The sequence below is a fragment of the Daldinia childiae genome, assembly GCF_008694065.1.
Source record: "Daldinia childiae strain JS-1345 chromosome Unknown Scaffold6, whole genome shotgun sequence".
Taxonomy (NCBI): Eukaryota; Fungi; Ascomycota; class Sordariomycetes; order Xylariales; family Hypoxylaceae; genus Daldinia; species Daldinia childiae.
Genome location: NW_022984647.1, coordinates 515,078 through 539,283, shown reverse-complemented (window position 1 = coordinate 539,283; position 24,206 = coordinate 515,078). Strand labels below are relative to the sequence as shown.

The 24,206-nt window shown below is 44.8% G+C and overlaps 8 protein-coding genes across 9 annotated transcripts; 3 read left to right on the top strand and 5 right to left on the bottom strand.

Annotated features, from left to right (window-relative positions):
* Positions 1-306: 306 nt before the first annotated feature.
* On the top strand, positions 307-1,116 carry GL218_06057 (uncharacterized protein; the record flags this gene model as incomplete). The annotated part of the gene is made up of 1 exon (XM_033582754.1): positions 307-1,116. One exon carries the CDS (start codon positions 307-309, stop codon positions 1,114-1,116), a length of 810 nt encoding a protein of 269 aa, XP_033433883.1.
* A 1,017-nt stretch (positions 1,117-2,133) lies between these two features.
* Positions 2,134-4,386, top strand: GL218_06056 (L-serine dehydratase; the record flags this gene model as incomplete). Of its 2 annotated transcripts, XM_033582752.1 has the most annotated exons (2): positions 2,134-2,555; positions 2,664-4,386. In XM_033582752.1, the coding sequence occupies 2 exons, from the start codon at positions 2,134-2,136 to the stop codon at positions 4,384-4,386; spliced, it is 2,145 nt and encodes a 714-aa protein (XP_033433885.1). The 2 variants fall into 2 exon arrangements, with proteins under 2 accessions (XP_033433885.1, XP_033433884.1); XM_033582753.1 differs by lacking the exon at positions 2,134-2,555 and having other exon boundaries at positions 3,775-4,386.
* Positions 4,387-6,549: 2,163 nt separating this feature from the next.
* GL218_06055 (putative transporter C3H1.06c) lies at positions 6,550-8,382 on the bottom strand (the record flags this gene model as incomplete). The annotated part of the gene is made up of 1 exon (XM_033582751.1): positions 6,550-8,382. One exon carries the CDS (start codon positions 8,380-8,382, stop codon positions 6,550-6,552), a length of 1,833 nt encoding a protein of 610 aa, XP_033433881.1.
* A 1,270-nt stretch (positions 8,383-9,652) lies between these two features.
* On the bottom strand, positions 9,653-10,309 carry GL218_06054 (uncharacterized protein; the record flags this gene model as incomplete). Its single annotated transcript, XM_033582750.1, has 1 exon — positions 9,653-10,309. One exon carries the CDS (start codon positions 10,307-10,309, stop codon positions 9,653-9,655), a length of 657 nt encoding a protein of 218 aa, XP_033433882.1.
* A 1,655-nt stretch (positions 10,310-11,964) lies between these two features.
* GL218_06053 (putative exo-1,4-beta-xylosidase bxlB) lies at positions 11,965-14,363 on the bottom strand (the record flags this gene model as incomplete). Its single annotated transcript, XM_033582749.1, has 2 exons — positions 11,965-14,104; positions 14,161-14,363. The coding sequence occupies 2 exons, from the start codon at positions 14,361-14,363 to the stop codon at positions 11,965-11,967; spliced, it is 2,343 nt and encodes a 780-aa protein (XP_033433888.1).
* Positions 14,364-15,543: 1,180 nt separating this feature from the next.
* GL218_06052 (uncharacterized protein) lies at positions 15,544-16,344 on the top strand (the record flags this gene model as incomplete). The annotated part of the gene is made up of 1 exon (XM_033582748.1): positions 15,544-16,344. The coding sequence occupies one exon, from the start codon at positions 15,544-15,546 to the stop codon at positions 16,342-16,344; it is 801 nt and encodes a 266-aa protein (XP_033433889.1).
* Positions 16,345-17,849: 1,505 nt separating this feature from the next.
* GL218_06051 (Bifunctional purine biosynthetic protein ADE1) lies at positions 17,850-19,113 on the bottom strand (the record flags this gene model as incomplete). The annotated part of the gene is made up of 3 exons (XM_033582747.1): positions 17,850-18,160; positions 18,213-18,752; positions 18,831-19,113. The coding sequence occupies 3 exons, from the start codon at positions 19,111-19,113 to the stop codon at positions 17,850-17,852; spliced, it is 1,134 nt and encodes a 377-aa protein (XP_033433886.1).
* Positions 19,114-22,985: 3,872 nt separating this feature from the next.
* GL218_06050 (Tyrosine-tRNA ligase, cytoplasmic) lies at positions 22,986-24,024 on the bottom strand (the record flags this gene model as incomplete). Its single annotated transcript, XM_033582746.1, has 3 exons — positions 22,986-23,519; positions 23,576-23,926; positions 23,986-24,024. The coding sequence occupies 3 exons, from the start codon at positions 24,022-24,024 to the stop codon at positions 22,986-22,988; spliced, it is 924 nt and encodes a 307-aa protein (XP_033433887.1).
* Positions 24,025-24,206: the final 182 nt, after the last annotated feature.

The following is a 24,206-nucleotide window of genomic DNA, read 5'->3' as shown; positions in this document are numbered from 1 at the left end:
CAATTGGAAACCGATCAATGGTACGGTAAAAGTACCTTTGTATAGATTACATAAATCGGTGAAGATATACAAACAATCCGTCACTCCGCAACTCTTTCATATGTATTTCTGTATTTCTGTATTTCTTTGAATAACACTTCACCTACACAAGCCGTCTACGCAATATAGCAAATCTAGATATATGGGTAGACAGCTTTAGAAAGTAAGGAGTTTTGTTTATTTTTAGAAGAGTAATCCAGAGCTGAAATCCAGAGTTAAGTTGGCGGCTGCCCCGGTTGATTTCCCTGACCTAGCCTGGGCCTAGCAATGGGAAAATTCGGGAGTAGATCCATTGCGTTCCGCCCAAAGGCTTCACCAGCAAGAAAACCTCCCGTAAAATACTGGAAGGGGCCGTTCCGGTTCTTTGATCTTCCTCCCGAGCTAAGAGACCACATCCTGAAGCTTATCCTGCTCGACTGGGATTCTACTAGCAAGGATGCTGTCTACCTTTTCCTTACGAATAAACGAATATACGCGGAAGCCGCTTCGATATTTTACTATGAAGTCCTACTTGATAATATGCATCTGAAAGGGACCGCTGATCCATTCTTGGCCGGCTCACTCACTGCGGTAACTCCTCGGCTTTACGTTCGAAATCTGATCATCAGGTTCTTAATGAAGGAGCAGATGCATCTGTTTGGGGAGGTGTACGGCACAGCTTTACAAGAAATGACCTCGAATGGGAAACTCCAAAGCCTACGACTTGAGATCGGAAGTCGTTTTCCATGTTACGAGTTCTGGGGCTACGAAGACGAACTGTTCGTGTACGATAATATTCGTATTGTAGCCGAAAAGTGGAAGGGAATGGTGATATCGGCGCCTCTATTCATCACGAAAGAGCCGTTCCAAAACTTCCTCAAGTTTCTTGAAGAGTCCAAAATCCCTAAGATCAGATTATTCGTCGATGCCGAGGATCACTCAAAATTCTGGTGTATGTTCCATCGCCCTCATCCGTCAGGTAAAAAGTGTGATGGGGAGTGGAGAGGTAACGCGAAGGTATTAAAGATCCAGTGGACGAGTTTAGTCAAGGCTCTTAAAGGCGCCAAAGCTGTAGAACCAGGACAGAATAATTGTTAACGTTCGATAATCACTGTATCGATTGGTCAAGAGGCGATTCTACTTATTTCATAATTACCAGACATGAGACAGAAAGTACCATCGACCCATGGTTACTATATTCGATGGGGATCTAAGTAATATCACATTACTACGACGGTTACGAAGAATGAGTATATGTATTCATATGATTCGACATACATCAAGAGGGCCGATTGGAATTCGACCTCAAAATGGTAGATGAAGGAGCATTTTTTGGGTATCACGGAAATTTCAGACTAGATGCTAGGAGTGATTGTGTGTTGAATTAGAAGAGTGTCACAAGGTGGAACTAAACAGTAGGGAAGCAACTTTTTTGTTTTAGATGTCTCATCTAGAATTCTAACAAAGAGAGTTGCATTAATATGTTTACATGGCGATAATGAATTGATATATGACTAAAGGCATAAGTCAAATATAATAAGATAAGATTGACTCGATACTCTCTGTTATGTGCCCACATTTTATTACACTACATACCTCCAGGTAATGGATCTACCATTATCGTAACTGCCGATATACTTCGTTATCTCTTAGACTTCCTTGTGATTTCCCATATAAAATCTATACGGGTCCGGGTATTTGCGGAGTACCTTCCTGCTTGACTAGCCGTTGAATTAAAGCACCCCGCCGTAAATTTAGATCCGGATATCATAGATCTTCTCCAGGAAAGTCCTTGGCCCTAGCTTCCAATTGGAAACTCAAGCTCGTATTTTTGGAAATCAGCGGCATATTATTGGATCACGCTTACTTCTAACAACATTTACCTACTGATTGAACATCAACTTTTTTTTTTTTTCTTTCTGACGGCCAGGCCGTTCAGCCGATCAGATTCAAGTAAATAAATAAATCTTTAAGGTCCTTGAGGATATTCATTATTATTGCTATAGATACTTCATTTATACTTACCTCCTATTAAGAGGTACTTATTCGTTCAGTATCAGGCACTATCCCTAACCCTTTATCCATATTTATTCGTATTCCTTATCGAGTCACACGATGAACCGCGCAGCGGTGAAGCAGCTCAACCTGCTTCATGGTGCTGTGAGTGTAGCATCACGGCGAATAACAAACAGATGGCGGCCTGGTTTAGTCGAGACGAAGCAGTTCAGATTGGAACAAGTAACAAGATGTCCATCACGTCTGCTGCATACACGATATTTCAGCTCGGCACCATCGAGCTCAGAAGGCAATGATGATGCACAATCAGGCACATATAGTGAAGCCGACCATGAGCACGCCGTTATATCGACGTTTGATTTATTCTCGATCGGCATTGGCCCTTCATCGTCCCATACAGTTGGACCAATGCGCGCTGGTGGCATCTTTGTTGCTGATCTAGCCGAGGCCGACTTGCTTAACAAAGTGCATAAGATACGCATCTCAATCTATGGTAGTCTTGCGCTCACGGGCGAGGGCCAGTAAGTAATCTATCTGTTTCTTATTTTACCCATACCAAGGTCAAATTGGTTTCTCATGTCTCTGATACTGCCGTGTTGAGGATCTTAACTGACATTAGTATTTAATAGCATGACACCATCCGCGCTACTACTAGGCCTTGAGAGTGCAGACGTAGAGACTATTGACACGGCCTATGTACCTACTCGCTTTACGCAGATCAAGGAACGTAAAAAGCTATTCTTAGGCCACGGCCTAGCAGAGGGTAAAGGTAAAGAAATTGACTTCGATTATGAGCGTGATTTCAAATGGGAATGGGGAAAGAAATTACCCCTGCATAGCAACGGAATGCGCTTCATGGTATTCGATGATCAAGGCATGCTTCTAGCAACCAACGACTTCTTTAGCGTTGGCGGGGGTTTCGTCGTCAACGGTGCGCTTTCGACAGCGTCCACTACCGCGGCAGCAAGTGAAGTTGCGGATCAGGCCTTGGCTGATGCTAAAGACCTTCAAGCAGAAAGTACTAGCGGACACCCGGCTGACTTGGCCGAAAATTTATTTTATAAAGAGATTAAACGAGCAAATGCAGCGGGAGACCGCAGAACCGGCTCCGAGATCAAATTACTCAATGGCGACTCTGCTGACGAGTCGAAAGCCGTTACTGGTCCGGAGGCGGCCCCTGCAAGCTCTCCCATCTCATCTGCAGCATCAGGATCCGAAGCTGTTGGGACTGAGCCCACCTCGCAACAACCCAGCTATCCATTTCGTGATGCTCGAAGTCTACTGGCACTGTGTAATAAGCATAATCTTACTATTGCGCAATTGGTATATGAGAATGAGAAAAGTCATGGATACACGGATGACGAAATCTATAGAAAGATTATGAGCATCTGGGAAGTCATGGATAATAGTATACTAGAAGGGGTTCAGGCACCTACCGATTCTATACTACCAGGCTCACTCAAGCTACACAGACGGGCGCCAGGGTTATATAAACGACTGACAAGGGGCCTATATCCTTCTCATACTCAAACTCCCAGCACAGCCGACCAGCTGGCTCAGTTGTCTTCCCCAAATAGGGCCAATAGCAAGGTATCATCCGCAGTTACGAGTATAGCCGTGTCCCCGAAGCCAAAAACGCTAGCACTAGGAAGCATTATCAAAAAAGGCCCTAAACGCATGGTTGGCTCCCTCTATCATCCAGTCATGCCGTCGCCTCCACGTCGTACCACATTTCCTGCTATGGATTATTTAACCGTCTATGCAATTGCAGTCAACGAGACTAACGCAGCCGGGGGCCGAATCGTAACAGCACCCACTAACGGTGCTGCGGGTATTATCCCAGCCGTGCTCAAGTACACGGTCGAGTTCATTAGCGATGATCCAGAGCGCGACGTCCTCACTTTCCTCCTAACAGCAGCGGCAATTGGCATGTTGTATAAGCGTGGTGCCACCATCTCGGCGGCCGAGGGAGGCTGCATGGCTGAGGTTGGCGTCGCCTGCTCGATGGCAGCTGGGGCATTCGCGGCTTGTATGGGTGCTAGCCCCGAGACGATCGAACAAGCAGCTGAGATCGGTATCGAGCATAACCTCGGCTTGACCTGCGATCCCATCGGCGGGTTAGTTCAAGCTCCATGCATCGAGCGCAATGCTTTAGGCGCTATTAAAGCCATCTCAAGCGCGAATCTAGCCCTCAGCAGCGAAGCTAGCGCGTCAAAGGTCAGGCTCGACGATGCTATCCGTGCCATGCGTGTCACAGCTCAAGGGATGCGGAATGAGTTCAAAGAGACAAGTCTCAGCGGACTGGCTACAAGTGTACCGCTTAACATTCCTGTCAGTGTACCTGACTGCTAATGTACTCGTCGCTATCGCTATTTAGTTGGGTGCTTAAGAGGTATATACGGCGTAACTATGTCGCTAAGGAGTATCGGTTATATCGGTTTCTTTTTTACTATCGTTATTCGCGATTAAATATTTCGCGTCATGTCTGCGCAATAAAAAGGAAACCTGATCGGGAGCAAAGGGAGCTTAGAGACGGAAGATACCCGCTCGCGATTTTCAAACATATAGAGGTGTGCGCAAGTAATCATATCGGAACTTAGATAGAACATTGGTCCTTGTAGGCAATAGGCGTAATGGTTTAGATTTAATAGAAGGCAACTGACTTTGTTAATATGGGTTAGGTCAATTAATATGTCTTAAAAGTACGTGTGCATAGTAAGCAACCCGGTATAACTAGGATCGATCGGTGTCTGCATCTGACCTAGCTACGACTCTAAGCCGCATCCTTTGAATGTACAGATATGCCTCGATTACGTTTAAATCTACGAGGTATTATATGAGTTCTTTTCAGGATCGTTTATCACTTGCGTAGATAGTTTTAGATCCTACTGCCATTTGTAAACATTTGTTGCACTATATTTACTCCAATTTGATATTGCTTAATTGTATATTTTCATGAGGATACTTAATATACCCGGTGGCGTAATCTAAAAGATTCGATAAGTAATTGAAAGTCCTACGCCCATATACCTAGTTCGTAGGTTGAGTACCAACTCGGTACCGAGCGTAGGCGTGGCATGTAAGGCTCATAAGTCAGCCTGAGTACGATGCTCCTTGGCTGTCTCAGCTCCGCCTCCATCGATCCTAGTCTCTCCATACATACCTACCTCCTACATATATAGTAAAAGGTGCTGTCATAAACCTTATTACAACTTACCCCTTTACACGCCAGACTTAATATACGTGATCGATTTACTTATCTTAGCCTCATAACAGGTACCTAACTTTGGGTAGTCTACGAAGTTGCAGAGAGCATAAAAACAAAACAAGAACATGTCTATCCCACTCAACCAATTAAACCCCGCAGAAGGCGACTACGGAAATGAGCGCGGAAAGCCGTCCCTTGAGTACGACCAGGAATCGACATCCACGGAGGTCGAGGAGCAGGAGCCCTTCATCAGCCTCTCCAAACAAAATACCTCCACCCTCGAGTCCCAGGAGACAAGTGTGGATTCTTCCACCGGACATGACTTGCTTATGAAACTTGGACGTGGGATTGGGATGTTTATCGGGTGTGTATTGGTTTTCGCCATAGGCGCTACGGTTATTTTAACGATTGTCATTGCCGTAATGCGGCTCCTCGTCGCGCTATGGAGGAAGATTGGCTTGATACCGAGTTAAGCGAAACCCTCCGCCACTCTTACATTGAACTACCTTCAGTTTTCTTCCCGTATCGAGAGAATTACTGGTTATCGGCACCGTCTAATCAATTACGTGGCTACAAACGCGGGATGATGTTATTGAGGTCAGTTAAAGGTAGTGGCATATCAACGAACACTCAAAATTCTACGATGCTGCTGGGGGCCGGAAGAAGGGATGTACGCTCATCCGGGGTTTTCAATGTGTCTCTAATGAATGACTCGACGTTTTTAAATCAAGGGGATTTAGAGGATTGCTAAGGTGACCTGAACGTCAAATTTGGTCAACTCAGTCATATTAGCTACGATCTTAAATACGACGGGGGGGCCTGCTATGCCATAAAATTCTGGCGGACTTGTTATGATCTTCTGCATTTGGGTCTGCTGTAGAAGTATAAGATAGCACCTTAAGATGACATACAGAATATAAACATATGAACCAACTTTAGGTCTCGTTACCCCTATCTTATAGTAACGGCTAGATCTGATTTCCCATACTAGTAGGACCTACTACATAGTACATCTAAGCACATATGGATACTATTCACCAGTCCATTCACTAACCGACAGCCCGAGGAAAGGGTGTGGATGAAGAAATTAATTCATTATATATAGCCTAGCAAATGTAGCCTTTAGTCAATAGCGAAGCCTGGGTATCAATATGTAGGTCGTAGCCATGAGTAGATACTTATATAATCCTCTACATTTTATTATCCGATCCTAAATATCCTCAATATTCATGAAAACCTAAATGCCGGTGACCCATCACATCGTCTATCGTGAAAAATTTTCACCTATTAATATAAACCAATCTACGCTATTGAGCAGTCTTTTCCATAGGCTTATCACCCTCGCCGTTTTGTCGTAGGCTCTGAAGGCCTGTTTTATGCTCGTGGTGCTGAGTGCTGAGCTGTCGCTGGCTGATAAATGGACTGATGAGAAGTCCCACCCCAGCGAAGGCTGCGTACATAATGTACATATCGCGCAAGCTGTTCCAGTAAGCTGCGCGAGCTATTTCGCCTTGGATACCGGGTAAGGAGGCTACGAGACCAACATTACCACCTGCACTCCCGCCGGAAAGCTGTTTGGCTAGTTCTGGTCCAAGTTGAGCTAATAAGGTAGGGTACTGCTTCTCCATTCCGTTCTGGAAAACTACACCCCCAATAACCACAGATATCGATGTCGAGAGTTGACGGACGAATCCGAAGGTCGACGTTACCGCTGCGATATCGCGAGGTTCGACAGTCGTTTGTAAAGCTATGAGCGGTGATTGGAAGTTCGGTCCTACACCTATACCCGCAATAATTTGGAAGATAATTATCTTTGCCCAGTTCGCCTGAGCACCGAGGTCGATAAATAGCCCGTATCCAAGCGTCATGAAGAACATACCGAAGATGATGGCTGGTAGGTATTTGCCCGTCTTCTTCATAAATATACCCGAGCCGATCGACATGAACGAAAGCGAGAGCACGTATGGGAGCAAGTAGACACCCGAGAGTAGCGACGATGCACCTAAGACTGCCTGAAAGTACAATGGCAAATAATAACTTCCGGAAATGAAGACAGCACCATGAACCAAACAAACGCCGAAAGTCGATATATTCTTCCCGAACTGGAATAACCGAAGCGGGATGACGGGGTACTTAGCATACCACTTTTCAACGGCGACGAACAGGCCGACCGTTACTATACCGAATACGATCAAGCATATCGTCGGCGCCGAGTTCCAGGGATAGGTGACGCCACCAAATTCTAACCCGAACAAGAACATAAGAGTACCGCCAACGATGAGAAGACTACCGAGCCAATCGATAGCAGCCAAGCCTTCCCGGACAGACGTGCGCGGGTTGTGTAACTTAAGCACGAATAGAAGTATGACGAAGCCTACGCCACTGATGGGCAAGTTCACGTAAAAGCACCAGCGCCAGGTGACCTTGGAAGTGAAGACACCACCCAGGATAGGACCGATCGCAGAAGCTATAGCCCAGACCATACCAAAGAAAGCATAGTACATGCCACGCTTGCGGATAGAGAACAAATCACTAACACAGATGTTAGTGAGCACAATGATACCGCCGCCGCCGATGCCTTGGATGGCACGGGCGGCGATCAGCATGCCGATGTTAATGCTTAACGCGCATATCAGCGAACCGATCCAGAAGATGGCGACAGCCGCCAAGAGCACCGGCTTACGACCCCAGATATCGCTGATCTTTCCCCAGCTGGGGACCGTGGCGCTGTTTGCCAATAGGTAAGCCGCACCGATCCACGTGTAACCGGCCGGCGACTGGAACTGCTCGGTGATTGTGGGGATCGCGGTGGTGACGATAGTGACATCGAGGGCGGCGAGAAACAGTGCTGAGCACAACGCGAAAATAATAACTGTCGTCTGAAACTTGGTGCGTCCTGCCTCAGGCTCCGCACCTTGAACGGCAGGGATAACACCCTCGGACGGAGCATTATCTGGTTCACCTACAGCTGTAGTAGCGGCAGCAGGTACATTTCCTCCTCTTGAAGAATCCTCATCCTGCGCGGTGCTCGCCGAGGAGCTTCGGCGCGTGTTATGACTAGATGGTTTCGCGCCTTGCTCTAAATCGTCGAGTTTCTCGTCGTCGCGGACGTTTAGCGTGGCAGCCTCATGATCCGACATGATCCCGACGCGAAACAGTTAAAGGCGGACTCAAGCAAGTCTTCGTTGATGCTGTTTGTCAACGAATGATGTATGCCCAGCCAGTTGATAAAGCAAAGAGCGAAGGAGGTTTAAGGCGAGGACAGCTCAAAAAGGAGAAAATTTATTATCTCCGAGCCGGTGAGCTAGCCTAGGTGCCTAGTTGCCTACCTAACGTAGTAGCGGTGATCTGTATAATAAACAAGGGTGTATAATAGCGGAGCCGGGGAGATGAAATCTATGGTTAGCTAGTCGGTGATGAGATCGATGACGGTCTACGTCCCTCACCACATTTCAACGTCGCTAAAAGGAATATTTAGAGAATGAATAAGTCCATGACATATGATAATTATAATTATTTATGTTGCCGACCGAGAGATACGCTAGTGATCTGGACCCAAAACTACGGCTCTCCAGCTGTATGGAATATGCAAACACCATGATAGAAAAAAAAAAAGATTATTCGTTGGGAAAGGGTCTCGCTTGAGCAAAAGATTGGTAATGCTCCTATATCCGGAGCACTAATGCGAAGAGGCGAAAGAGCGAGGAACTAGCAATGAAACCCGGCAAAGTATCAAAGGGGTTCGAGCTGATGCCGGGGGTTATTCTGAAAGCGAGAACGGCTAAATGTGGAACTAATAACTAAGTCTCTGATTGGCTAAATAGGCATAAATTAGGTAGGTATAGGTACCTTTACTTAGGTATTCTTTGCCGGCCGGCAGCTTGCTTGATCTGATAAACACATCCCTTGTTACTTATCCCTTGCACGTACCAACTACCTAACGTACCTAGTAATTAGAAGCCAAGATCAAACAACAGATAATAAATCATCTCGAGTCATTGTTAAATTGGCTTTGCACACATGACTCTCATCGTTTGATTTTACATTTGTCTTCTATTTTCTTTGTCTATCCTATCTTGATAGTGTCTTATAGTGTTGAGCCTATTGCGAGTCATGAGATTAAGTCAACTAACTAACCTAGAAATCTAAGACCATTATCAATTCCAAAGCAATTTCAATATTACCCATAGTTAAGGCTTATTTACTGTAGTTATCACGTTACCTACTACAAACTTCCAACATAAAGAATAAACCGAGAATAGTCTTCAACACTCACCACCGAAACATAATATCAAGAATTAGTTTAAATAACATACTCAAATGTATAACCAATTATAATATTTAATCTAAAAGCTAACGCACCTACTATATTTCCATTTACTATCAAAAGAGTCGAGATGCATTGATTACCTAGTTACTAGGTTCTCTATACGCCATGTCCGCCTTCCACACATTAACAAAATGGTTAATACGATCCTTCATGGGAGCATGTTTTTTATAGTCCCGCATCGCATCCCACTGCATATACATCAGGACGTGCATGAGCAGCCACGTCGCGTCGCACGGGTTAGCCTCCCCGAGCCAGTACGCAAGATTTCTTGGGGCGTCGTCCGGGTTTCTGAGTCTTGCCAACGTCCGGAGTATGAAGCGGGCGTAGAAATGATTGACATTCCAATCCTCCCGGGACGGAGGTGCGTCAGAACCCCAGTTGGCGTCGTCGGCATGGGCGTGTGCGAGCTTGTGGACCGCCTCCCATTCGCCAACCGGAAGGTCCCATTTTCCTTCGAGATACGTCTCGGCGAATTCGACGAAGGCGTCGAGAAGTGCCGGGTGTGTAAACAGGTTCTGCATCCGCTGCTTGGCTATTAAGCCGTCGCCAAGACCGAGGAGAGATGCCAGCTCGCCTGCAACTGCATCCAGATGCGGTTGCTTCTGTTTGTAGACAAGTCGGACCTCATTCTTAATCTCTTCGGGGTCGTCCATCCAAGGTAGAAGCACTCGTCCATTCCCCCCTTGCCAGGTGTTCTGCTGAATGCCAGCATTTTGCGTAGATGTGTTAGAGTCCATTTTGTAGTATATTCACGATGTTACTTAATTCATATAAAAATCCGAATCACATCGTTCTTCGGCAAAGCTGCTTATATACCTATAGGCTCTTTGTCACCCGGTAATTCTCTGAACAATAGCTACCTTCTTTATTGGTTTTCTTTTCACTTCTTAGTTTTTATTAAGTTTCTTGTCTAATTATGACTCTTTGATGCTAATAGAAGAGACAATTGCATTTTTATAATGTCAGGAGTGTAGCTTACATACTTTTCTTTTCTAATTCTCATAACTAGGTACCCATTGCGGGATTTTAAAATATAGTCTTTCGAAGACAATTTGCTTATATTTCAATACAATAACTAACTAAAACTTTATTCTTACTTCAAATCTTGGATAGTTATAATACGTCTAAGACCCTATTTTCTCTCAGTATCCGTAAAGGTATCCTTAGGCCACTCAAAATGCTGCTTGTATCAGGTCGGATAATCAGCACTAACTGAAGCAACATTATAGGGGCTGGGTACACATAGCTTAAGAATAATACTTGTCCATAGCCTCTATCTGAGTATACCTCTCCTTTACTTTAGGGTCAACTTCAATCCCTTCCTTGCCTTCCGTATATGCAGTGGCAAGGACCTTAGGGTCGCCATTTAGAAGTTCTTTCACGTGAGCCGCATGTTCATATTCAAGCTTAAGGTATAGAAGGAACGCTGCGGTCCATTTGTCTGAGCCATCCCAGGGCTGATAGAACGGTTGAACCGAGCCGAGAATTGTGGAATAAGCCTTTTGCCAGTCCATCCAGTACTCATTTCCTTCAACAAGCTCACCTCTGTCAACGACGTCGGTCTGAATGTGCTCTCGATAGTTAAGAAGCCTTAAGATAAACGCAACAGCATAGTCAAGTGGTCGCCAGAGTTCCTTGTTTACCCATACATTGGGCCTAGCAAACATGTAATCAATGAGTACAGCAGGTCTTGTGAAAAGAACTTGCATTCCGTCAACAACTTCCTGCCACGTTGGAAACGCGGCAACTGGATATCTGAAAAGACATTGGTCTATATATTCCAACCTAGTCGTCTCATATTCAGGGGAGTCGTAAAAATAAGCAAAGTCTTGGAGAGTCCATCTTACATCTCGCCACTGGCTAGGTGGAAGGACACGGTCTGCTTGGCCATATGCTCTGAAGTAGAGTGATGCCGAGCCTCGTGCGAGACCATCTGATATTTTAGTTTGAATCTCTTCCCAAAAAGGGACGCTTATCCCCAGGTGAGGCGGGTTAGACATTTTGAGGTTCAGTTACCGATATTGTCTACTTTATAAATTCTGCAGTATTGAGTTCGATGTGGCTTTTATTGAGGTTTAGAAGTAAGATACCCTGCAAATTTAAATATTCTATCTAGGAATTTATTGTAGCTCAACGAAGCAGAATAGTGGAAGAACAATAGATGCTGTTCATACCTATCAATAACACGGTGTATCGGAAATAAAGACGCTGATTATGAGTACTTGGGATTCAAAAAGATCTGAATAGACACTGTAGCTAAACTATTTCTTTAACTAATAATAGGTAACTGGGAAGCTTCGAAAATAGCCGTTAACAGCACGTCCAGCACGGGGTAATCTACAACTCCTACCCCTATGAGTTGATTTAGAGCAGAATCATGTGCCAGGGGTACTCATTTTGGCGAATATTTCTCGTGTCCATTACCTTCCCCAAGATCAGTCGGGGGCTGTGGGAACTCGATCAGCACTTTGGGATCCCCAGTCAGTTCAAAACTGGTGGTAGCTTGTGTCGGCACGTCGAGCAGAAAGTTATACGTTCCAGGATATAGGATTGTATTTCCTCGCTCGTCCACACGAGCCAAGTCCCCTAATGTCAACCCCAACTTGGCCTCTTCTGCTTCTCCCGGTTTTACCCCCTTAACTCGCGTGTATGCGGCAAGCTCCTTGATCGGATGGGGAACAGGCCCGTATTCTCCAGATAGGAAAGCTAAGGCGACGAAGTCCGAGGTCACGTTTCCGGTATTCTTAACGGATATGCTTACAGTATCGAAGGGACAGAGATCCAAGTATTTCGCGCTACACGCAGTAAGTAGATCGCTGATGCTATACGTCTTTCCCTCAAAAGCATCAGATGCGAATGAGGGCTCGAACGTAGTGTAATGTAAACCAAACCCGAAGGGTAATACGGCCTCGTCGTACCACTTATACGTTCTTCCAGGGCTTGTCTCGCTCGGGCGAAGACTCATGTCTGTCATCGGAACTTGGTCGACGTAGTCTGCAGGGTACAGAGTGGTAGGCAGTCGGCCAGCTGGTGCCGTCTTACCAGTTAAGACGTCAAAGACAGCCGTTCCTCCATCCTGACCGGGGAAACCTGCCCACAGAATAGCGTTGACGTTATCATCACTAAGAAGCGACGAGTCATCATTTTGATCGCCTAGCTCGACGATGATAAATGGCTTGCCTAATGCGCTAAGCTTCTGAATCAAAGCGAACTGGGCACTGGGCCAAGCGATAGAGAATCGATCGAGCTCCTCTGCTTCTATCGTCATATCGTTACCACCAAAGTATATCACGATATCTGAGTTATTCGCGGCCTCTAGAGCGGCTTCAGTCCACCCATCCGGGTCTGAGGTATTCTGCTTAATAGGACCTGTAGCATTTACTGCATGAAATCCAAGTTTCTGAGCTGCTTGTAGTGGACCGTGAAGATACGATGGAATCCCTGCGTATCCGCCGAGCATAGCAAAGTTCCCAGCGTCCGACCAGAAACCAATCAAAGCGACCGAAGTGGCGTTGTCAACTTTAAGGGGCAAAATCCCATCATTCTTCTTCAGTACGATGCTTTCAGCGGCAGACCGGATAGCAAGGGCTTGGGATTCGGGGGTGTTAACATCTTTCCAGGATAGAGACCGGTACGGAGTAGCGTCTGGGGGATCGAAATATCCCGCGCGGATAAGTCCTTCGTACATACGTCGAAGTGCTTGGTCAATAACGTTTTCTGGTAGTAAAGTTTGATCCCATGCTCCAGTGACATCGGTGTTGCTGCCGACTTCACAAATACTATCCGTTCCGGAGATCAGAGATATCGCTGCTGATTGCGCTGCTGTGGTCGTATAGTTGTGATCCTCGTGGAAGTTTAAGATAGCATTACAATCGCTAGTAATGTACTGGCTTTCGTCGTTCCACTCCCAAAAGTCGCGAAGGACTGTCCCCATTAAGTACGTAGAAGCGCAAGCGGGTGTTCCGTTGACAGCATTATAGGAGCACATGATCGACTTGACCTTGGAGTCCCGCGCGCACTGCTGGAACGGAGGGAGGTAATATTCTACCAGATCTTGCATTCCGACGATCGCGTCAAATTCGTATCTCTTTATGCCTCCCCAGTACTCAAGATCATATGCTGCATAATGTTTGCAAGTTGCTATCACCTTTGTGACATTCTCTTTGCCTTGTAGCCCATCTATCAAGGCCTTGACATAACCCTTGATGCGAAACGGATCCTCGCCTGGAGTTTCGGAACCTCGTCCCCACCTTGGATCCTTATAGGGGTTGATATTCGGTGTCCAGTAGTCGAGGCCCGCATGTCCCGAATTGCTGTATGCTCGGGCTTCGGTGCTAATGACTTCGGCTACAGCATGGACTAAGTCGTCATCGAATGCCGCCGACAACAGGATCGGGCTAGGGAAGGAGGTAGCATAAGAAAATTCCCCTGACTGTGCAAATCCCACCCCGGGAGAAAATCCGAGGCCATGGAGGGCTTCGTTCCACCAGTCGTAGGCGTCTAGCCCCAGGCGCGGTGCTCCAAGGCTCTTGCTAATGCCATATTAGTTCCGAATAGGGGTTTCTTTTTACTTCTAGGATTTCCTCACTCTACGAGATTAACCAATTTCTCTGTAATATTCCAAGCACTGATGAGAGCTGCTGCCCTCTCTGAGGGACTAGCTGATGTGTTGCAGACGAGATTTGTCGTCAAGACCTCAGGTCCATTAACACAGTCAGGAAAGGTCATTTTTCCCAGCGCCTGGGCGCTGAGGAGCGATAGAAAGGCCCACGACGTTGCTGGACGCTTCATAATGCTATTTATCCAATAAAAAAACTGCTAGGATGAGACCTACGAGTCATAATGAACGACGTGGTGTTCTAAGCCCGCCCTTTTCAAGCTTGAATACTTCGCTAGAGATCTCCAGCTAAGCATTCGCTCAGAAAATAGCCTACCGGATGAGCTGTATCTGATTCTTGGGAGATGAGCCGCGTAGTTGACGTACCTGACTTTGCTCAAGGTACATAACATCCACCCCCTAATAATATTGGAGAAAATACTACGCATTATCTCTCTTGAGCTCGATGATCGACACGAAAAGGAGGCTTTACGTTGAATTGGCATATTTGCCCCACAACAACCGGCGGCATTTAAGGCTCGATATCACCATCTTCTGCATGCTCCGCGTGAGTTTCTCCCGGACTATTTAGCCGGCAGGCATGTTGCATGGGATATCAGATCAGCGTATGCCTTTCGACCTGGTAGTCACTTAGAAAAAAAAGGAAGCTAAATACTTGACATGGAATACATTATATACCTCTCTTAGCCGGGAACATAAGTGGAATAAAATGGCGAAATAAAGCAATCCTGGGAATAAATATTTCTATTAAATGAAACATGGATATCCAAATAAAAGATTCCAGGTTTCTGGGAAGTTGTCTATACTTTGTAGGCAGTCTATTCTGACAGGTTCTGACGCTATAGCTTCTTTGTAGCAATGTCTTTGCATGTTCAAATCTTGGTTGCTTTAGAAATCTGATAGAAACAATTCAAAGATATTGGTCTTAATAATGCGTATACTGTAATTATATCCTTTATATCCTTACTTTCTTGGTCTATCCACTACCTCGTAGTGGGGAATCTAGCGAAGCTGGATAATTATGATGGAAGTGATGGGCGTTTGCTTCGACCTTGAAGAAATACAGATCCTAATTCAGAGAGGTTCTCAAAGCATACCAAAATCGAGGTTACATTAATAAATTTCACGCGGGGATCGTCAATATAGTAGGGAACTACTCCGCATGGAGCACGGCATATTACTTGGGTGTTTGTCCAATGTCTCCGTCGAGAACTGGCTATATTACTATTTAATGCCACTGGCTCGCACCACACCCACTTTGTTAGCCCCATACGACTCTTCAGGAGATACAACAGTATCCCACGGATCTATAGTGGTGGAATATCCTTCCCCGAATAATAGAGAACTTTCGCCATGTTCAGACTAAGCACTAGGCTAGCCGTCGCGGCTGTCACGATTCTAGCGACTGGTGTGACTTTAGTTTCAGCAGAGTGCACTCGTGAAGGACTACTGGCTGCAGCAAATAGTTACATTGTTGCTCAAACCAGCGGAAGTATCGATGGGCTCAAGTTATCTGCCGCCAACTTTACCTACCAGCAGAACAATAAGGTCTCGGACATCAAGACTGGTGTGCTAAGCCAACCATTGAAGATAGACCTTAACAGATCTACAGCAGACACGGTAGCTTGTGCGAGCTATACGATGTTGATCTCGACGACCGGTTCTAAGCCATACGTGATCTCGACACAGATTCGGCATCAGGACAATGACACTAGCTCAATCGCTTTGATCGACACCATCGCAGCAACGACGGGCGCGCTATTCTTCAACGCCCAGAAGACGCTAGGATACATCCAACAGGAGAACTGGGGAACGCTCGAGGAGGGGCAAAGAGTTGGTAGGGAGGAACTCAAGCGCGTGGGGGACGCGTATTTGGACATGTGGACAGATGCTAAGGCCGCCGACTCCATTCCGTGGGGCACGGACTGCGAGCGTGTCGAGGGGTCTCAGCTAACACGGCCTTGTGGATCGACGCTCCCTCACGGCGGAAGCCAGAAGCCGAACGGCAACCGGCGATACGTGATTGATGAGACTATGGGGTCCGTGGACGTTCTTTGCTCCTTCGATTCACTTGGGAATATGCCGGATTCTCACGAGGTTCGGCTAGAAGGTGGTAAAGTCAAATATGTTCATACTGTTACAGTTTTGCAGTGAAAATCAACTAAGTGTTCAGTTTGTGTCCCTATCTTAGCATTCGTAGTTCTTAGAGCCTCTTGATAATTTATAGTAGCCAAGATCCCTATCGACGATATCTAAGCGTAGCAACTATGGTCATTATCCGTAACTTAGCTGGTAGGAACCTAAGACTACATACTTTATACTTAAGATCAACATTCGTAGCTATATGTCATAGTGTTAAGAGGCTGAGGGGAGGCAATTACGTTTTGCTCTCCCCCCTTTTATTTTCTTATAGGACTTCTCATCCCGCGTAGCTTAGTGGTCAGGTTAGTTAACTCATCCTCTAGTATGAGACTTCGTTTTTCTTTTGTCTTTGTTTTTCGCATGCTATATAAGATCTATCTATGATTTTCTCTGTGCAGACATATAGTAGGAGTCTGTTAAGGAGGGTGAGGTTCATATTTTCGTAGACTTTCGAGAGTTCGGTTTCAAGCATGATGCTACACTCGCCAAGTAGCTAAAAATATTATTCTCTCTTGGCCAAGGTAAATATGTGCCTAGAACCGTCCTTGACGCCTAGTTGCTCCCTAGTTTGATGTCGGTTACTAAGGTGGTTTAGTTGTTAGAGTGTTCTTCGTCTTCATCGGTGCTACTGCACTTGTTTTTTACTATGATATCTATAAGATTGATAAGTTTGGTATCATCTTATGTGAACATGTAAAAGCTTCTCGGCGCATATATCTATTTTGGCCCAAACAAAATAATTTATAGTTTGTTTGTTAGAATTTGAAATATTTTTAGGTGACCAAAGTCTACAGTTTTCGGGAGTGATACTGAGCACCCTAAAAATCCGGAAGGTTGATGGTTTGGACGCCAATACCTTATATTACGACTGCTTAACCTTCATTGAAGCCAATGTGATCTAGAATATTATACTATACCGCGATAAGACCTCACGAATTTGTGGGAATTGCGTATAATACTAATTCGATATTCCCAAGGTCATGTGGTTAATAAAGGCTAAGGCTCTTGCTGTCTTCATATTGGTCCTAAGCACGACTTTATTCATGACCGTGTAATCATTTCCGAGAGAGTTCCCCTTGGTGCCCTCCACTCTTACTTGGCAATCATTGGCGACCTCATCAATGCACTCCCCCATTTTCATTTTATCATAACTTCCTCAGGATTCTTAATTTAATCCAATCCCTAAGATTGGAAGTGGTAGTAATTTTTAGGAATGAATAAGTGCTCTATCATTGGAGAAATCAGGTAGTCAGTACTTAATTAATAGACATTTAAATTAGATTGCAAGCTTGAACATACCTTGCCCCAATATCCTTCCGATAATGCATACCGCGAAATGAGACCGACGCTACTCCCTCATACGCCGCATTTAATGCCTCTGGAAGAGTATCGCGAATCACGGCACATGTGAGTGGTTTTCCACCTCCAGTAGTGAGTTTTCCGTCCTTCATTCTAGTCTGACCATGAAAGAAAACAGCATCTGAAATTTCAATCAGTACGGCCATTCAAAGATGGTTCTAAGATTTCTTACTAGAAACTGTCTCCTTCATCTCAATAACTTCTCCGCCATGATCAAGGTCAGGGTCGGGATAGCCCTCCCCCGTCATGACCACATTGCAGGCGAATCCAGGAATCGTATCAATGTGTACTTGATCCAGCGTGCCATTGATACACGCAAGCAGAACCTCTGCAAAATCAGTTTCATCGTCAAGAAGTAGTACCATCGATTGCATCTCTGGTTCACCAAAGCGGACATTGAACTCTAAAACTCTCGGTCCCGACGATGTGAGCATGAGTCCGGTGTACAAGCACCCAACAAATTTGAGACCTGTTCTTCAATTAACCCTAAAGTGTTTGACGCTAGAACATGATGTTCATACCTTCAAAAAGGAGTCCTTCTAGGGCAGGTTGCACTATAGACTTCTCGATTTCCTTCATTAGGCTCGGCGTGACAAACGGAGTTGGACCATAAGCACCTAAACCCCCGGTGTTGGGACCTATATCGCCATCGTGCATGCGTTTATGATCCTGTAAAGTTGGAAAAGTCCATGTGTGGCCATTATAGTCGCTGAGGGTGAGAATGCTGACTTCCGTTCCTTCAAGGTACTCCTCGATAACCACAGAGCTTCCAGCCTCGGGTCCGAACTTTTGGTGTACTAGAATATCGTCGACTGCTTGAAGGGCCTCTTCCTTTGACGATGGAATGATGGAGCCTCGACCTCCAGCGAGACCCGCAGCTTTGACCACGACCGGGTACGGCGCTTTCAGGATATAGTCCTTCGCAGCTTTGACTCCTGCGGCCGTGAAGCTCTGGTATTGGGCGGTAGGGATATCGTGTCTAATCATGAAATCTTTGGCAAACGGCTTGGAGACTTCGAGTTGGGCTGCTTCTTTGGTACAAGCAAAACAAGCAATGCCGGCTAAAGTAGGACGGTAATGTCAGCCGCCTGCATGAAACCTGAAGTATCTATGGTGAGAAGGGGATAGAAACAGCTTACTGCCTCGAAAATAGCCCTCGATGTCGTCTACAAAGTACTGTACAGCACCGGGAACCACCAAACCTATGCCTAGCTCTTTGGCGAGAAGAACTAGACCGGCAAAATCAGTTACCCTTACATTGGTGATGTTTGTTGCTTTACCAAGCATAGCTGTGCCAGCATTCCCAGGAACGATATAGACGTGCTCTACAGTTTTGGATTGGCATAGTTTCCAGGCAATTGCGTGTTCTCGCGGACCGGAACCCATGATAAGGACTCGCAGATAGGACTTGGGAGCCATCATTGATAATGTTTGAAGAAAAATAAGAAAAATAATGAAAATATTAATGTTTCTGAGGGCTATTAAACTAATGTAGCGAGTTGCGTTGATATCGGTAACTGCTTTATTTTTATCCGATTTTAAACAAAGTAACGAAATTTATAGGTGTAAATATTACATATAAAAGGTGATGACAAATACAGTAAAGAATATTAATAAAATATGAATTTATTAAATAATTAAGATATTATTTTATTTATTTAATTCTTTTTATTCCTGTTCGTATTACAAGCCAAAATTCTGAAACTCCTCGGGATCCGGGATTTGAGCTTAGTGATATAGCAATAAATACCTGTATCAGTTGTGTGACATATAATCTTACGGACCACGCATTACGTGGCGTAAGTAATGCAAACGAGGCGGCTGCAACCCGTATGTTTAATATCTATATTGAAGTTTTAGGTCACCTGAGATAACACCTGCATAACTTTATTGATTCTACTGTTAATCATGTTCATTGAACACGTTAGGCTCGCAATATTAAATACTCAACCTGCTGCGTAAAATTATAGACAGAGTTATGTTGTGCCCACCAGAAACCCTTCATTCTTTACTCGTCAACTTCCCATAATCCGTCATGTCCAGCGCTCTCTCCACAATAACCCTGAATACAGGAGCACAAATCTCAGTTGCTTTATTAGACACTCTTGATCTCAACCAGCTCGAGATTGGTAATCTGGACGAGACCAAAAGACTACTACAAGCTGCACAAGGTCATGGCTTGTTCTACCTCGACTTAGGCAATTCTGAACAGGGACGAAAGGGGCTTCGCAATCTGCAGGATGTCTACTTGACTACCCAGCAATACTTTGACCAATCTCATGACCTGAAAGTCAAGGACATAAGATTGGACCAGCAACCAGATCAAGATCGAGGTTAAGTACTAACAACACCCTTGAGATCTCCGCGCTGATAACTTATTAGGTATAAGGATGGCGGTTGCGATGAGACCTTTGAGGTATTTGCGCTCATTCCTTCTTATATCTACCAATAAGCCCATTAACACTTTTACTTACGGTAGATGGCGTATGACGAGCTTGTGCCAGGGACCTGCACGCTGCCCTACCTTCTACGAAGGAACGAAGAGAAACTTCGAGAGTTCAGCAGCAGTATGCATACTACCTGCCTCACTATACTGTCCTGCCTCTCGGATGGCCTGAATCTGCAAGGTGAGGATCGCTTTGAGTACCACCATAGACTAGGCGAGATCAGCGATAGTGGTCTAAAGCTTGTTTATGAGCCTTCCTTAGAACGGCTGGAGAATGTAAAAGAAAACAAGCACACAGACAGTGGTACGCTGACTCTGCTTTTTTACGAACTTTGGGGACTTCATGCGGAGCTGGCAGAAGGGTGGGCTTTTGCGCCACCAAAGCCTCCATTGGCTCTTGTTAACATTGCGGACTCTCTAAAACGTCTCTCAGGGATGAAGTTCCATTCTCCTATCCATCGGGTAACTCAGCCAACGGACGGCTTTGAGAAACGATATTACCTATCTTACTTTCTTCGACCGGAACGGCAACTAAAGATGTGCTAGATGGAGACTGGTGAAGACGAGGAAATTGAAATCGCGAGCACTTTCTGATTTTCTAAAGCTTGGAGTGTCATCTTCAACAGGGATATCATCAGCGCTTTATGGCCTAAGGCCATATTATAATCAATCAACTATAATTAACATCAGCATTGCCTTTTTGTACCGTACCTACCAATTTTTCGAATGATTAGGAATATGTTGGGAAAATGTCATGGTCATGTCCTCGTTTCATATACTGAAAATGCAGATCTATTAACGGTTTCCTATTACAAGTCTTTCATTTCCCCATGATCCGTAGCTCATTCGTACGAACAGTATGATAGGCTCTATATTGCTCAATTTAGTAACTGAATTGTTCTACATACTGGTGCTAGCTTCTCCCTCCTCACACTTGGACGGTATTGCGTATTGATTAAGGTAGTAGGTAAGATTAAAGACTGTTGGAGTGACAAAGATCCTGTACTAGTGCTCGACTTTTAGGAGGGTTATGTCTGAGTTTATATACGAGGGATATACGATGGATTCCCAAATGCCTGAGTTTTACGAGAGATATTGTCTAGGAGACCTTTTTACGAAATAAGAAGTTCGTCTATACGCAGATTTTAAACATTTTATTTGGTACATCCCTAAAATAAGTGAAATCTTTCCAAGTCCCCACATTCATCTTTTTCTCAAAAATACCTATCTTTTTACTTCCAAATCTTTCCCCTAGGTACCGAAGTATATGTAAAAAATATCGAGTATAAAAATGGGTGCGGGCACTTAAGGTAAAGAAAGGTTCTAAAAATATCGAGGGTATTGGTCTCGAGAGCCTTGAAAGTGTTGAAAGTCGTTGGATTGACAAGGGTTATGTCAATAGGGTGGTGGTGTACACTGTACACCTAGTACGGCAATCACGAATTATGAGGCTATCGTGATGCTGTTGTTGTTCTTGTTATCATTTGTACATGTGGGTTACCTAGAAAGAGCGGGGTTTTGTGTGTGTGTCAAGTCACGTGTGGCGCACGTGACTTCATTCCATAATTACCTAATGTACCAACAAAAGTCCCAACCCCTTTTCCTAAGTACATTATGGGGCTGGGGGGGTCTATTGACATGGTGTCAGCAATCATGATAAGGGGTGGACATAATGTCGGCCATGCGCTTGTCAAATGACTGTTACTACTGTGATTGGCTAATAAATCTAATATGGTCACCCTTAGGGGTGATGATATCCAAAATATAAGGATGACCAGGTCTGAAATAGCTACCCTACGTACACGATTATATCTTGTTGTAATAGTATTGCTTTCAAAATACTGATATATTAGGAAAGAGTGGCTTTTTAGATATTGTCACCAAGGATAGTCACGGTCACCTAATCGATATATGTCAAGTAAAAGGCTATGTCAGGCCAGGACACGATGTCAACCCAGGTCATATATTAAAATAAAATAAAATAAAACAAAAGAATAGAAGGCCCTGTAATCTAATACAGGGCCTTCAACATATTATATATATCGCATACAGGCACAGGCACAGGCACAGGCACATGTAAAAGTCAATTGAAAAGATTACGTTGAAATATTATCACGAGATTACGGGCTACGCATTTTACCACTACACTACGAGGTTTACGAATACGATTAAAGTTTATTTTATTGCAGTATATATGCATACTCCAGGCCCTTATTTAACCTGTATATACCCGGGTATATACCCGGGGCTGACATTGTGTCCTGGCCTGACATTGTATTGATACTGACATCTATTGATACTGACATCGTGGCTTTACTGACATTGTGGTGGATATACTGGCTACCTGGACATCGTCAACAGGCCTGGTAATTATGGCGAAATAGACAGTATCTCTGACATAATAAATACCTTGACATACTGTCGATTAGTACTGACTTGTAAGTACCTGTAATGAAATCGGTACAACAAGCCTTGCAGACATTATATCGACCTGTTGACATGGTCTTGACACGATGTTGGGGGCTTGTAATTATGTAATTACACCGACACCTTTGCTGACATAATGTCAATAGACCCCCCCAGCCCCATAATGTACCGAGTCCTTCTTTTAGGTACCGAAAGTAAAGGTTTCGAGGCTATTTAAAACATTTAAAATATTCAATATAGTTATTCGACACAATAACCCCTCGTAAACTCGGGCAAATTATTTTCTTCGTGCTTTCAGATCTGGAGTGGAACCGGAATATGTAACGATCGTAAAATACAAATGAAGGTGGTATAGGTAAATTATAACCTAAGACTAGCGGAAAGAATATAATTCAAGGAGAAGAAGCTGAGGCAGGAGGACTTATGCTGACTCGGGGTATCCATATTTGTCTGCCTTTTGCCATTCCTCATTCATCGCGTAGGCCTGCCGGACATGGTCGAGCAAAATGTTTACTGCGTCAGCAACAGCGGTTGTGAAAACTTCTGACGCTAGTTCTTTGACCTCAAGGTCATGCTTTATCTCGTCAATAGAGAGGTATTCTTTCGGGATTCGACCATTTGTTCTGGGCAGAACTAGCCCTTTCGACCTGCGCTCTCCAGGAGCCCCTTGGACCTCTAGAATGCCTTCTGCCTGAAGAAGTCGAATTGGAAGCAACATATCCTTTACTAGAGCAAAGACCCCATTTTGATCAGTGGTTGCTGCCGAGGCGTAGGCTTTTTCAATCTTTTCCTTAACGACCGGGGCGGGGTCTTGGAACATAATCTTCGTTTCGGGTGGATGAGAGGATGACATCTTGCCTCCACGAAGACTTGGTAGCATTGGGTTCATAAGCCGAGCTCTGTCTGCAAACCCAATAAGGGGCATAAATAGCTCGGCGAATTTGAAGAGGCCACGCTATGCATACGTTAGTACCCGGTTGACCTTAGGTTACAACATCGCCAGTGATATACCTGATCCGTGCCTCCAAACTGGATATCTACGTTGCAGTATTCTTCTGCAAGTGCTTGAAGCCCCGGGCAAAGCATAGGACTCAACATGTCAGGTTCGTAACCCGGATTCCAAGCGTCTTTGACTGCCTGTTGGGGAACAATTTTACAAAGTCTCCATAGGTCTCGGACAAACTCTGGCGTCGTATGATATGTGCCTTCCTCTACGATATGTATTTTATGCAGAGGGACGCCAATAGCCTCAAGGGCAGCAATGACCGTATATCGGTAGCAGGCCATCCTATGGGTCACATGCTCCGCGGAGTACTTAACGTTGTCAAGATATGAGAAGAGCTCGTGAAGTAGAACGACAACCTACATCACTAAAGTTAGCAAAAAGTATTGTTATATTTTCTTTGGGGGTAAATACGTACCTCCACTCCTGCTTTAATAAATTCAGCAAACTTAATCATGGGGATGAGGTATCCGATATGAGCTACTACAAATCAGCTTCGTTCTCATATCAATTAGTGTCCCTTACGTTTTCCCGTCGGGGCTGTCGCTATTCAAGATATGCGAGTCAGCATGGTCTCTCAGTAACTGTTGTAGATATACTCACCCCACAAACATCTTGCAGGTTTATCCTTTTGCAGAG